The sequence below is a fragment of the Clarias gariepinus genome, chromosome 4, assembly GCF_024256425.1.
Source record: "Clarias gariepinus isolate MV-2021 ecotype Netherlands chromosome 4, CGAR_prim_01v2, whole genome shotgun sequence".
NCBI classification, from domain to species: domain Eukaryota; kingdom Metazoa; phylum Chordata; class Actinopteri; order Siluriformes; family Clariidae; genus Clarias; species Clarias gariepinus.
In genome coordinates this window covers 3,867,027-3,879,380 of record NC_071103.1, presented here as the reverse complement: position 1 = coordinate 3,879,380, position 12,354 = coordinate 3,867,027, and the positions used below count along the sequence as shown (strand labels likewise).

Sequence of the window (12,354 nt, the reverse complement as noted above, 5' to 3'; positions counted from 1 at the left end):
TCTGTCAGAAATTAGCTAGTGCTTTATAATTTTCAGTCAGAAATGAGCTAGTGCCTTATAATTTTTGTCAAACATTAGCTAGTGCCTTACAGTTTTCTGTCAAACATTAACTAGTGCCTTACAGCGTTCTGTTAAATATAAGCTAGTGCCTTACAGTTTTCTGTCAAACATTAGCTAGTGCCGTACAATTTCCTGCCAGAAACGAGCTAGCGAATTAAAATTTTCTGTGAAACGTTACCATTTACAATTTTCTGTCAAACATCAGCTTGTGAATTACAATGCTTAAGCTAGCAAATTAGTTTTCTTTTAAATAACCACTGATTATATTTCCTATAGCCTATAACAACTGTTTGCTAGTCAATTAAAAACTTTTCCTCAAATGTTCGTTAAATATTGTCATTTTCCAAGGTTTGTTAGCTACATTACAATATCATCTGGAATGAAATCTAAAGTCACATTAAGTGTCCATTAAATGTTAACTGGATACAAACTTTTTTCAAACATTACTAAGTGAATTAGATAACTGTCTAAAGTAGCTAACTGAATACAATGAGGTTTTCTTAAACATTGCTTGTCGCTGGAGTAGAGACGACTGTAGTGTGCTTCACACTCTGTTGCCTCTCTAGAACTCTAACATGGAGATTTGTAGTTTTGCCTTGATCCATTATGGATATATACATATCCTCTATTTTATATAGATTTTATATGACATAACTTGTCTTGGCCTTCTTTGTCCCGTTGATGTATTTAGTGAATGTAAACATTAACTATATAATAATATTCTGAAAAAAAGTAGAGTACGTCAAGGATTCAGGAAGTCAAAAGTGTTAAATTGGTGATTTATTGGTATGTTTTCTTGCTGAAGGGCGGTTGTTGAGATGAAGATGGTTAAATGGATGTAGATTTATGTTCAGCGTATAGTATTGTGCAAAAGTCTCGACCCCCTGGCTTTTAAACAGGCAGACTTTCTTGCATTTTAATGTAGTCTTTAGGAATACTCAAGTCTCAAGGCTTCCTGAAGGACTTTTCTACCCTGTACCTGAGCAGTTTCAGAGGAATTTAAAGCATAAATCACACCTAACATAAGGCATCAGTGAGGATGCGGTGCAGATGATGACAGATGATCAGGCCGGTAATAAGTGAACTGCTGAGTGGTTGGAACAGATGAGAGGGGAAATGAGGTCGCTGCTAAGATCGGTACAACCCGTTTTTAGGCTCTTTGCAGCCTGTCACACTAGTTTCCATTTCTTTCATTTAATCATAATATATATACATAATTTTAAGGCCATTTTGAACAGTGACAGGGAAAATACATTCTCTAATAAGTGGCAGATGTCTGGGGTGTAATATTTACATGAAGTTAAATGTGTTTGATGAAGATTTATGAAGTGTAACAGTGTGATGTTCACTTAAATAAGCCAAATTCATAATAGCGTTATTGATTACACACAGATAATTTGTGAATGTTTAAGCTTTAAAACGTGATCTTTTTTAAAAAGTAAAGCTGTTTAGCGTAATGTTGTAATGAGTGTAACGAAAATGTTAAGTACGTGCTCAGGTTGGCGGGGACTTCGGAAAGTGATCAAGAAAGCTTTGGGAAAGTGCGTGCGTGTTAAAGGAGGTAGAATTTGACCTTTCTCTTTATTGGCGAGAGCTGCAAACAATGACAGTTACTTGTAGTCTGTTTATTTATACATTTATGTAACCATTGTCCCAAACGTCCTCAACGTCCTGTAAATCAACATGCTTGTGTGAGTGAGACGGGTGAAATTTTGCGATAGCTGGAACATTCAGTGTGATGAAATTCTTAAAGATGATTCTAAAATCTGTGATTCTACTGAGTGTGTAAATGAAATGCTTTTTACAATGGGTGTTCAAGTCAAACCGGGACTTTTAATTGTGCAGAATAACAACAGAGTTATTATGGGAGTAAAAATTCCTGTATCCCAGTGTTTCACTAGTGCTTGGATACCATCAAGGTGGAAAGTTTTCTCAGTACGGCGGAGCCATGATCGGACTGCCTGCTTCACGTCTAAAACGCTGGACTCCCAGGAACTCCTTTCATTTTTCCCAAATCTGTGGTAATGTCTTGGAGAGAGGTCAGGACTGTACGGGGGTTGTGGCAAAAACTCCCAGTCGAGTTCCTTTAACGCGCTAATGGTGCTGGTGAATGATTGTGTGTACAGTTCACACAGACAGATGTACCTCTTGTCAGATGTAAGTTTTGTCAGTTTCCAAGGATTCAGCGTTCCATGTGCTGAATGTTCACAAGATCGACTGCAGTGAGCTCCGAGCTTATTCATAGATGTAAGGGCTTCTTTAAAACTTTTGAATGTTTTTTTAGCTTCTCATCAACAAATAGCTTGTGTAAATAGCTTTTACGCCTTCATTTACAAAAAGTCCTGGTTTGACTTGAACACCATTTGTTATTTTTCTTTTTCCTGGACGTCACATATCCTGACTTTTTTTTTTATTTTTTTATCATTTTATTTTAAAGAAAGTGTAGAGTAAAAGTAATTTAATTCTTTGAAATTGTTTTGATTTTAATTTCCTTTTCACTTACTAAAGCAGTGAGCAGTTGAATTGAAATAATTGGAGCCGTTTTTTGGATGTTTATGTCTCATGAGCCCATACTGTATTCAGTTCTATGCTGTGTTGCGATTTTACACGCACACAAAAATGTTCTGCTTTTTTGCAATGTGATTAAAATTTATATAAGAAAATAAGGTAAAAATATTTCATGAATTGTGTTTTTTTTTTTTTTTTTTTTGGCACATGCATTATATATAGCGTGTGCATTTGAAATTTATCTAAGCCTTAAACCTTTTGACTTTTAAATATTTGTTTCATTTTTTGTCAGACTTCAATGTGACTGTTTAGTTTTCCTGAAACCTGTGCCTAAATCATTTTAAATGAGCTAAACGACTGAATGTTCTTTCTCTGAAATGTATTTCCTCTCTGCTGTACCTACAAAACTGTCAAACTTTGTTCGTGATTATAGCGCACATTTTTGTAGTCAGTATCTTTTCAAGGAATTACTGTGATTGCAGACTCCTCTACACTTTACTCTTCAGTATTACTATGAAATATATATATTTGTCCTTTTTTTTATCAGAACTTAGTTATTTTAGTACAGAAAATGAAACTTATCAGTATTAATTAAAACAGAGACAGATATTATTGATTATATGTTTTGTTTTAATATTGACGCTGATTATAAACTCATTACTGCTAAAAGATTATTAAACGTATTAGCCACTTGTACAGTCTTGTGTTACGGTGTGTGTGTGCGTGTGTGTGTGTGTGCGGCATCATGATGTTCATCAGCTAACATGCTGTGTATGTAAGAATTCAAATAAAAAGAACTGAATAAATCTCAATCAACCTCAAACGTATTATTATTATTATTATTATTATTATTAATGTGATATGAAAAATGTCATATTCAAAACACATTGGTGGTGTTTGAGATTAATACTGTGATTGCTAAAAATAAAAATTAACCGCTGCACTTGAGTGCAGTCTTGGCAAGGTTGGTTGTTGGTTGGTTGATTCAATTAATTGAATACTTGGGTCAATGACGTGACGCCCCCTTTTTCTGTCCGGGTTAATTTTATTTTGCAGAAAAAACTAAAAAATACATAAAAATTTCTCATCCACTTGTTATACCTTCTTTACCTACTAAACCACTCTAACTTCTCCAAATTTTTAAGTTTTTCATCATTTTTCTGCTATCCGAAGTGCCAAAACACCATATGGGGCGACCGTCCGGCCTTGACTTTAGTTAGGACAACTGGTTTAAAAACACTTTAAATCAACTTAAATATATCCCTTTTCCTAGTTGGCATAATTTTAAACATGTTTTACATCCATTGACAAAACTATAAAGCATTTGCTCATAAGCGCTATACAAATAAAATTGAATTGAATTGAATTGAATATGGGGCGACTGAGTATCATGTGGGGCGACCACTGCTAAATGTGTTAAATGATAGATATATGTCCTATATTTGTAGTTTTTATATTCTATACATCAATTATATACATAGAGTTAATTGTTTAAGTATAATTATTTGTATATTTTTTCTTTTTTTTCTAAATTCAGCCATTTTCCATTCCTTTTATAGGGATAAACATTTATTTTAACTGGATAATGAAGGAGACTCTGATATTATAGAATAAACTTGTGAAATAATGGTTTTAATAAAATGAAAGGGCACTAAAGTTTATCTTTCTTCATCAGTTTATCTATTTACTGATATGAGTTCAACTAGTCTTAATGATACATAAAAATGTGAATTCTGAGATATATTACGGTCACCCCAGATGACTTTTTTAAGGCTTTTTTTTTTTTTTAAGTCTTATCCGTCAATGACCCACTTACAAACAATAACAGTTTATTTCTGCAGAGTTAATCCACATATTATTTCAATGTTCATTTTGATATTAGTGTGATTTATAATTTTTTTTACTTTGATCTAATTTTCTGGTCAAGCTTTTTACTTTCCTGTGTGTGAGATGAATAAAATTCTTCCTCTTCTTGAGTTCATGAGCACTTGGTGCAATATCGCCACCCACTGGACTGGAGTGTGCAAGCAGAAGCTCGCGTTGAACAAGATTTGTACGATCAACAATCGAGTCTCACAGCATTCCATCGTTGCTTATTAGACACTTTTTTGTTGTATATAATACAAAATTTGTAAGAAATATTACAGATTTGAATGAATTAGAAAGTAAAGTCTAGTGCTAATGAATTGAATTGTAATGCATAAAATAATTTGACAGTCTAATGATACTGCTGATTTACAGCTCTAGTCTGAGTAAATTACATCAAACAATCAGACAGATAATTCAAACGCTCTTACAAAGACCATGTCTCAAAGTTCATGATTAAAAAGCTGAACTTAAACATTTCTTTTTCTCATATAAAGCCTTATCCTTGATTTATTGTCAGAAAATAAATGATGAATAAATGTTCTGAATTGACTAAGATAAGAACCAGAGCCAAAACATAGAAGCAGCTTAAATATCTGAATTAAATATAACTATGGTATCTAGAAACATTTATAAATAACTCTCAAATTTATTGAAAAATACCCAAAATGTGCAAAACCAGCAATAATTAAGTAACACATGGAGCTACACTTTATAAAATCCAATAAATGTAGGAGTGTTATTCTCCATGCGTTAATATAAAATGAAGGAGAAACGAGCGCTCGTGTTAAATAAAGTATATTTATTGAGAGACACAGATTGACAGAGAAACACAACAATCGACAGGGAGACATCTGTACAGGTTGAGGGCTGTTTTTGTTTGCTGTTGTATTTTACATATTTTTCAGCCAGTCCAGGTTTCTGCCCTGTGGGTCACACGGGTGAGCGGGAACATCGGGCATGTTTCCATCATCTCGCACAGGAACTGGGGAAGAAAAATAAATAAATGAAGTAAGAAGTTAAGAGAATGAACATACAGTACATGGGAAAGTCAGTGGTGCTGTGTTTTTGTGTATAGACTTCTTTTTGGGATTACAGTCGGAGAGGGAGAGCAGAACTCACCTGGGTAGTTGTACGGCGTCGCTTTGTTCAACATGACCGTGTACTTGGTGTACGGGCTCACCAGAGGCAGGATCAGCGCTGCACAAACATCAACATTATTAAATATATATACACAAATAATCAACAAGGAACATTAATGGTAGTGGTGAATCTCCAGCCAAATCACAATGAAAAACATAAGTATCTTTTATTAAATGTTCACGTATCTTTCAGGCGCCCTCTATAGGTAGCAGGTAGCGATGTCACGTATGACACCAATATTATCTCATCTTTACAATACATGAAGAGGGGGAATGCGCACAACAAACTCTTGGTTCTTTTTACACTATGCCTATGGTATTCAATAATGCCCTCAAGCTACCCCATAAACCCTGAATTGTTGTTTTATATACCCTATATAAGGCGCCTTGCAAAAGTATTCTTACCACTTGGACTTTCTACATTTTGTCACGTTACAACCACAAACGTTAATGTATTTTATTGGGATTTTATGTGACAGATCAACACAAAGTCTTGCCACAGATTCTCAATTGGATTTACCTCTGGACTTTGACTACTCTGCTCTAACATAGGATCACGTTTTTGATCTAAACCATTCCATTGTAGCTCTGCCTGTACGTTTAGGGTCATTGTGAACCTCCACCCCAGTCTCAAGTCTTTTGAAAGCTCTAACAGGTTTTCTTCTAAGATTGCCCTGTATTTGGCCCCATCCATCTTCCCATCAACTTTAAACAGCTTCACGGTCCCTGCTGAAGAAAAGCCTCCATACAGCATGATGCTGCCACCACCATGTTTCAGGGTGGGATGCTGTGAAAGAGTGATTCCTAATCCTGCTTAAAACGTCTCCACAACTTTATCCCTGACCTGTCGGTTGTGTTCCTCTGGCTTTATAATGCTTTTTAGCATAAAGTTTTTTTATTGATGTTCTCTAAAAAACCTCTGAGGGCTTCACAGAACAGCTGTATTTATACTGAGATTAAATTACACACCATTTACTAATTAGGTGACGTCTAAAGGCAATTGGCTCCACTGATAGGGTTTTAGATAGGCGTATCAGAGTAAAGGTGGCTGAAGAAAAAATTCAAGATTTATATTTGTAAAAAAAAAAAAAAAAAAAAATTTGAACACCATTTATCATTTTCCTTCCACTTCACAATTATGTGTTGGTCTATCACATAAAATAAGTTACGTGTGTGTGGTTGTAACGTGACGAAATGAGGGTGTGAATACTTTTGCCAGGCACTGTACTGTACTGTAGCTCCTGCTACCCATGTTAGGGTCGAGTTGCTATACACAATTTGTCCACTAGAGGTCAGTAAAACGGCTCATAAATGGAGATTCGTAAACTAAACCTTTTTATAAAACTCCTAAACAAGGCTTCCTCTCCTCATCACTATCAGCAGCTTGGATTAAAAAATGTTTAGGTTATATAAAATAAAGATTGCTCTAATCAGCTGTACGAGTCTCTAAGCTGAGTACTGACCGGCGATGCCGAGGCCACAGGCTGCCGTCACCACGGGCTCCTTATTCCACGCGTTCCTCAGGAAATTCCCGACTGAAACAACAACAATCCCGTTTTACAGTTTATACACAATATCTCACACTTAACACACTTACAGATTAACTTCCTCTTATCAAAACACAGCTAACTACACAGCACCGTCACCCTCCCAAGGTCACTCCTCCCTCCAAAACACCCAATTACACTACATTACGATTAACCGTCATGCGTAAACCTGTTTAAAAACATAATTTTACTTCAAATACACAAATCATAACCATGCCACTATTAAATAATCGCAGCCTAGGTCGCCTTTTTAATACTTACTACCCGCCATGTTGGACGTTGTAGTTCTGTTTTCAGCTTCTAATGGGAAATGTAGTTCGCCGCCTAGTGACGTTGTCGCTCCTGATTGGATCGAAAAGAATGACGTATATAACACGCGACGTGCTCGAATTTTGACGAGACCGTTATTATATAAAAATATGACGCTATGTTAAAAAGCACTTATGAAGAACATTTATGCTCTTTTAACATAAAATCTTTTTAAAATATTTCCATTTGTAAAAAATTTTTTTTAATCATAATTTTATGTAATTTTTTATTTTATGTAAATAAATAAATAAACAAACAAACGCGCCGCAAAAGTGACGTATATAAAACGCGACTTTTTGTTTGCGCGTCATTATTTTGTTTTATTATTGCACATTTTGAATGAAAATTATATGACATATTTTTTCTGTAACAAAATGTTATTAATTCTTGTGATATTATTTATGTATTATAATATTTTATTTGTGAAAATATTAAATAATTGAAGTAACGCGACCCGCATCGGAGTGACTGTAAATCCGTGACGTAATTAAAATGCGACGGAAGCCCTCTGTGCAGTTGTAGAAAAGCGGTTACAGATTATCCGATTATGAAGTAAATGTATGTTTTTTTTATTATTGTTAGTTGAGAAGTTAGACATTTTCGTGCTAATGAGACATAAAGCAGGTTGCAGTTTTTCTCGCTATCTGTGTTAAAAAGTAAGTAAGTCATGTTTGTGTATTAGGTCTTTGCTTGTGTCCTTGTTTATTTACATGTAAGTGAAGTAAAAATAATTACCTTGAGATAAATCTCAGACTAGTGCATACATCTTTTGTGTGTGTGTTTATGTTGTGTAAGATATGCATGATTATTAAAGCATTGTAAGGTATTCTGTGCTGCTGCTGATGTTCTGTATCACATAGTTTTGAGATTCTCATGCAGATGATTTGTTTGCTTTTGCTCTACGTCCTTCCTTAGACGCCCTAAGACTTGGCAGTAGAATTCACTATTGACGTTCTGGCCCCTGCTGATGAATTCTTGATGCACAATGCAGTAATGATTTTGATGCACTCGGTCGCACTGTGGACCTGCCTCAGCTTTTTCGGTCGTGGAGACGATGGGCTCTTCCACTGCTTTTGTCTCAGTGCAGCATGCGTAAACAAGTTTTGATTCACCGATAATGATTGTCGACATGAAGGATGGGTCGCCGTAAAGCTGTCGATTTATATCTAACATCTCTGTGGTAGATTTGCCCAGTTTTGCCCAGAATTTCGAGAGAAAAAATCATCATGGCCAGAAAAACACTTGCTGTCTATAATGAAATAGCAGATGTGGTCAGAATAGCATCAGCTGCACAGCTCTAAATGTACACAGGTCAGTGTCTTTTGGCACACTGACTTATGAAGGTCAGGGCTCCCTGTGACTGTGCGTGCAGCCTTGTGCTGCCATCTGTTGGCGTGTTACAGTCTCGAGACCTTTGTGATACCACCTTGTAACTCTTGTATTATAGATGATGGAGGATTTCTCAGGCCTGGCTTTGCCTCCTCTCTTCGGCGGTCACATCCTGGAGACCGAACTGGAGGCTGCGGGCGTTGAGCTAGCTGCAGGAGCCACCGAGATCCTGGAGAGCGGAGGAATTCCTCAGGACATAGAGAAGGACACGAGGGAACTGGACAAGAGGAAATATCAGGCTCTGAGCAAAAGGGTCAAGGAGCTGGAACAAGTGCGTAAAGATTTTTTGTTTGTTTGCTTTGTGGTAAAACAATGTGTCTATATAAGGGTGTGTTTTTTTAAAAATATATATATTTTTGGCTCTCTCAGGTGAATGAAAGGATGCTGGCTCGCCTTCACCGTGTCCAAAGACTCACACGCAGACTGAAAAAAGAAAGAAGGCAAGCCGTGTTACAATTTACGTGTTCAAAAAGCAGGATGCTGGTGACAATCTTTACAGAGAAGTCCTGAAATATATGATTGATTATATTATTAAAAAAAGTGTTATTAGAATTAAAGATTATTACTGTAACGTAAAATTAAAAAGACTGTGTGTGTGTTAGGTTCCTCATGAAGACCCTGGACACGTACGGAGATGATTACAGGAATGCAGAGATAACGATACCGCTAGAGGTAAAACACGTGCTTAAACACTTAGAAGACTATTAATCCTCACATACACTACACTCGTACTCATAGGTGTTTTTAACAGGATGAGGGCGGAGCAAATTTAGACGGCACCCCTGGAGTAGATGACGGAGGCTCCTCCCCCTCCACCACCAACCAACCCGCATGCGGACCAAAGAAAAAGCGGCACCGGGTTCCCAAGGAGAAAGATAGAGACGCTCAGGTGAGACGAAGCACTTCAGCTTCTCCCAGCTATAAAATAAAACATAATAATTTTAAAAAAAGTATTAAGTGTTGTCTTCTCTTTGCGTTGTAGGCGGAGTCTGAGCTGTGTGTGATGTCTGAGACAGCGTTTACGGCGTTCCCGAGCCCAAATTCCCTCTCGCACTGAGCTCTGGCCTGCTAAAATGTGTGTCAAAAACAGGATTTGTTGGGGGCGTGGCCGGGCATTTCTAAGCAGATCTATGCGTAAAAAACAATTTTGATTAAAACATAGTTCACATTTAATTTGTATTAATTAAACAATTATGTTAAACAGGCAGCTCTACGCTTCATGTGTTTCGGTTGCCATTTTTAAGTGTCAAAATTATTTATTGTTTTAAGAGCGAATGTTGCTAATTATGATTGTATTATAGTGAACTGTTTTTATCCGAGTCATATTTTTTTATTTTTGTATTATTAATGATAAACAGATGTTAATATTGTTTGTTATGATGTTCTGGATAAATAAAGAAATTAATAAAATAAACAGGTCAGAATGTGGGGTTGGTTTCAAAGTTTTATTTAATTTAATTGGAAAACACACACACACACACATTTAGAGAGAGAGAGTAGGTCTATCTGTGTTTGCCATAGCGGTTAAAACGACGGTACAGGAAGCGCAGTCTCTTCTCCAGCTGCAGTTTATCCTCTGTCATCATGCGATCTCCCACCAGCCTCTTCTTGCGTGTCAGCCGCTGGTACTCGTTACCACGGAAACCACGCAGCCACACGGGCCCCTTAATCAACTCTTTAGGGTGGGCTTTAAAATCACCTGAAGGGATCAAATTCAATCGGAATGTGAGACAGTTGCCATGGTGATTAAAGCCAGGTAAGACAACAGACTGAAACAAGCATTTTGCTTAGAAATTGTTACTATGCTAACGGAAGGTGTGTACAGAGCCTGCTCACCCAGAATGCCGATGTTGTCATAGACACCAAACATGCTCCTCTTCTCTGTCCACCGGTCCACCTGCTTCAGGGTCGGGATGGCGTGCATCCGCACACGTAAACATGCTCCTAACACACACACACACACACACACACACAAATCTGGTTTACTGGACACAAAGAGGAAATTAAACTATGAGATGTGAACTTTCAAGTCCATGATATGAACACACGGTATGGGACAAGAACCCAAGGTAAAAAAAAAACTTGTTAAAAAATGAGCAAGGAGATGATGGAATAAACGCAGATGGAAATAAAATCTTTTTTTGTAAAGAGATTTTGTAGAGTTGTGATGCTGTAAGAATTTTTTTTCTGCTTTGGGCGCTATTACTTCTGAGAATGTAAAAGCTGAACTCTTGAATTTTTCCATGTGGCTAAATTAACCAAGTGCGACTGGCTTGACCACACTATGGAAATGAAGAACAGTAGTCCCTGCACAGAGGATGAGACTAAATGTCTGATAGCACTTTGTGGGGACGCATCAGTGCAGACAAAGCGGCAGGGAGTGTGTAGAGACAGGGCGATATACGGGGAAATATCACACTTCATGCTAGGCTTAGCAACCAATGCAGGAATGTCACCACTGTGTCAGATTTGGGCTACCAGTCTGAACAGAGCCAGATCTGATCACTTTCACAGTAGGGTGTGGACACTCGGTTCTAAAGATCAGATTAGTGAAAAGATTTGCAGAATTTGCCTGGAGTCTGAGCACAGCCTTGGAAAAATAACAGCAGAGATAAGAGAGCTCTCTCTTTCTCTTACACAAACACAAACACACACATTTGTGTCCCTGTTATGATGCGTACACCACAGCGCTGCTGAACTCTCAATTCTAAATGGTCAAGATGGGTTTATTTTAAATAATGGAGAAAAAGGTACAGATGAAAACAGACTGTAAATAGATATACAGATAAAGACAGGGAGACAGAAAGATGGATAAATAGAAATAGAGAGACAGACATACAGATAGATATAGATACAGACAGACGTACAGAAATACAGTCAGGCATATAGATGGATAGAAATACAGAGAGATAGACAGACAAAGATAGAAATACAGGCAGATAGATAGATAGATAGATAGATAGATGAATAGATGGATGCAGACAGAACGACAGGGAGACAGAGAACCAAAAACAGCTGGATTAAGTATGATCTTATAATGATTGATTTTTAATGAAAGTCTTTGATATGTAAATGAGTCTATGACGCAGTGTGGTGGACTGTGTGAGTGTATGAGTGAAGTTTCCCCTGAAGCAGGGACAGTTACCTGTGTGCAGGTGTGAGGTGCAGAGCTGCATGGAGCTTCTCCACAGGGACACTCCGGTGTTTAATAACCTCCCCAACACAGACATGATCCTGAAACACACACACACACTTAAATTCTCCTCACAGCGGGTAAACACGGCTGTAGTCAGGGCTCGTGCGCTTTAACCTTGAGCCTCACAGCCGTGTGTGTGTGTGAGAGAGAGTTTTAAGTTAATGTTAACCGAATACACAGTCGTACCTCTCAGCCAGAAGCCACCGAACGTGACTGAACACTGCGGAAACTCACACACACATCACCGAGTTTAACGCCAGTAAACACACATACACACACCGTGTATTCGCTCACCGAGCTAACACAGCATTAGCGTGCGCAGCGCGTGAAGGAAACA

The 12,354-nt window shown here is 37.4% G+C and overlaps 3 protein-coding genes across 4 annotated transcripts; 1 reads left to right on the top strand and 2 right to left on the bottom strand.

The window, feature by feature from the left end:
- Positions 1-5,216: 5,216 nt before the first annotated feature.
- On the bottom strand, positions 5,217-7,450 carry ndufa3 (NADH:ubiquinone oxidoreductase subunit A3). The gene is made up of 4 exons (XM_053495049.1): positions 7,385-7,450; positions 7,040-7,111; positions 5,557-5,634; positions 5,217-5,419 (listed from the first exon to the last, which is right to left on the bottom strand). Exons 1-4 carry the CDS (start codon positions 7,392-7,394, stop codon positions 5,328-5,330), a joined length of 252 nt encoding a protein of 83 aa, XP_053351024.1. The 5' UTR covers positions 7,395-7,450; the 3' UTR covers positions 5,217-5,327.
- A 508-nt stretch (positions 7,451-7,958) lies between these two features.
- On the top strand, positions 7,959-10,224 carry tfpt (TCF3 (E2A) fusion partner). Of its 2 annotated transcripts, none has more exons than XM_053495096.1 (6): positions 7,959-7,990; positions 8,880-9,092; positions 9,191-9,261; positions 9,424-9,493; positions 9,573-9,710; positions 9,804-10,224. In XM_053495096.1, the coding sequence occupies exons 2-6, from the start codon at positions 8,880-8,882 to the stop codon at positions 9,876-9,878; spliced, it is 567 nt and encodes a 188-aa protein (XP_053351071.1). In that variant the 5' UTR covers positions 7,959-7,990; the 3' UTR covers positions 9,879-10,224. The 2 variants fall into 2 exon arrangements, with proteins under 2 accessions (XP_053351071.1, XP_053351070.1); XM_053495095.1 differs by lacking the exon at positions 7,959-7,990 and adding an exon at positions 8,005-8,088 and having other exon boundaries at positions 9,804-10,223.
- Positions 10,225-10,292: 68 nt separating this feature from the next.
- Positions 10,293-12,354, bottom strand: mrpl51 (mitochondrial ribosomal protein L51). The gene is made up of 4 exons (XM_053495116.1): positions 12,204-12,354; positions 11,967-12,055; positions 10,658-10,765; positions 10,293-10,520 (listed from the first exon to the last, which is right to left on the bottom strand). The coding sequence occupies exons 2-4, from the start codon at positions 12,049-12,051 to the stop codon at positions 10,324-10,326; spliced, it is 390 nt and encodes a 129-aa protein (XP_053351091.1). The 5' UTR covers positions 12,052-12,055; positions 12,204-12,354; the 3' UTR covers positions 10,293-10,323.

Coding starts and splice junctions, on each gene's coding strand:
- ndufa3 (XM_053495049.1), bottom strand. Junction 5,635..7,039: donor CTGTGGCCTCGGCATCGCCG/GTCAGTACTCAG, acceptor ATGTTTGTGCAG/CGCTGATCCTGCCTCTGGTG. Junction 5,420..5,556: donor GACGCCGTACAACTACCCAG/GTGAGTTCTGCT, acceptor TTTCTTCCCCAG/TTCCTGTGCGAGATGATGGA.
- tfpt (XM_053495096.1), top strand. CDS start 8,880: ATGATGGAGGATTTCTCAGGCCTGGCTTTGCCTCCTCTCTTCGGCGGT. Junction 9,093..9,190: donor GGGTCAAGGAGCTGGAACAA/GTGCGTAAAGAT, acceptor TGGCTCTCTCAG/GTGAATGAAAGGATGCTGGC. Junction 9,494..9,572: donor AGATAACGATACCGCTAGAG/GTAAAACACGTG, acceptor TGTTTTTAACAG/GATGAGGGCGGAGCAAATTT.
- mrpl51 (XM_053495116.1), bottom strand. CDS start 12,051: ATGTCTGTGTTGGGGAGGTTATTAAACACCGGAGTGTCCCTGTGGAGA. Junction 10,766..11,966: donor CACCTCACACCTGCACACAG/GTAACTGTCCCT, acceptor TGTGTGTGTTAG/GAGCATGTTTACGTGTGCGG. Junction 10,521..10,657: donor TGACAACATCGGCATTCTGG/GTGAGCAGGCTC, acceptor TGATCCCTTCAG/GTGATTTTAAAGCCCACCCT.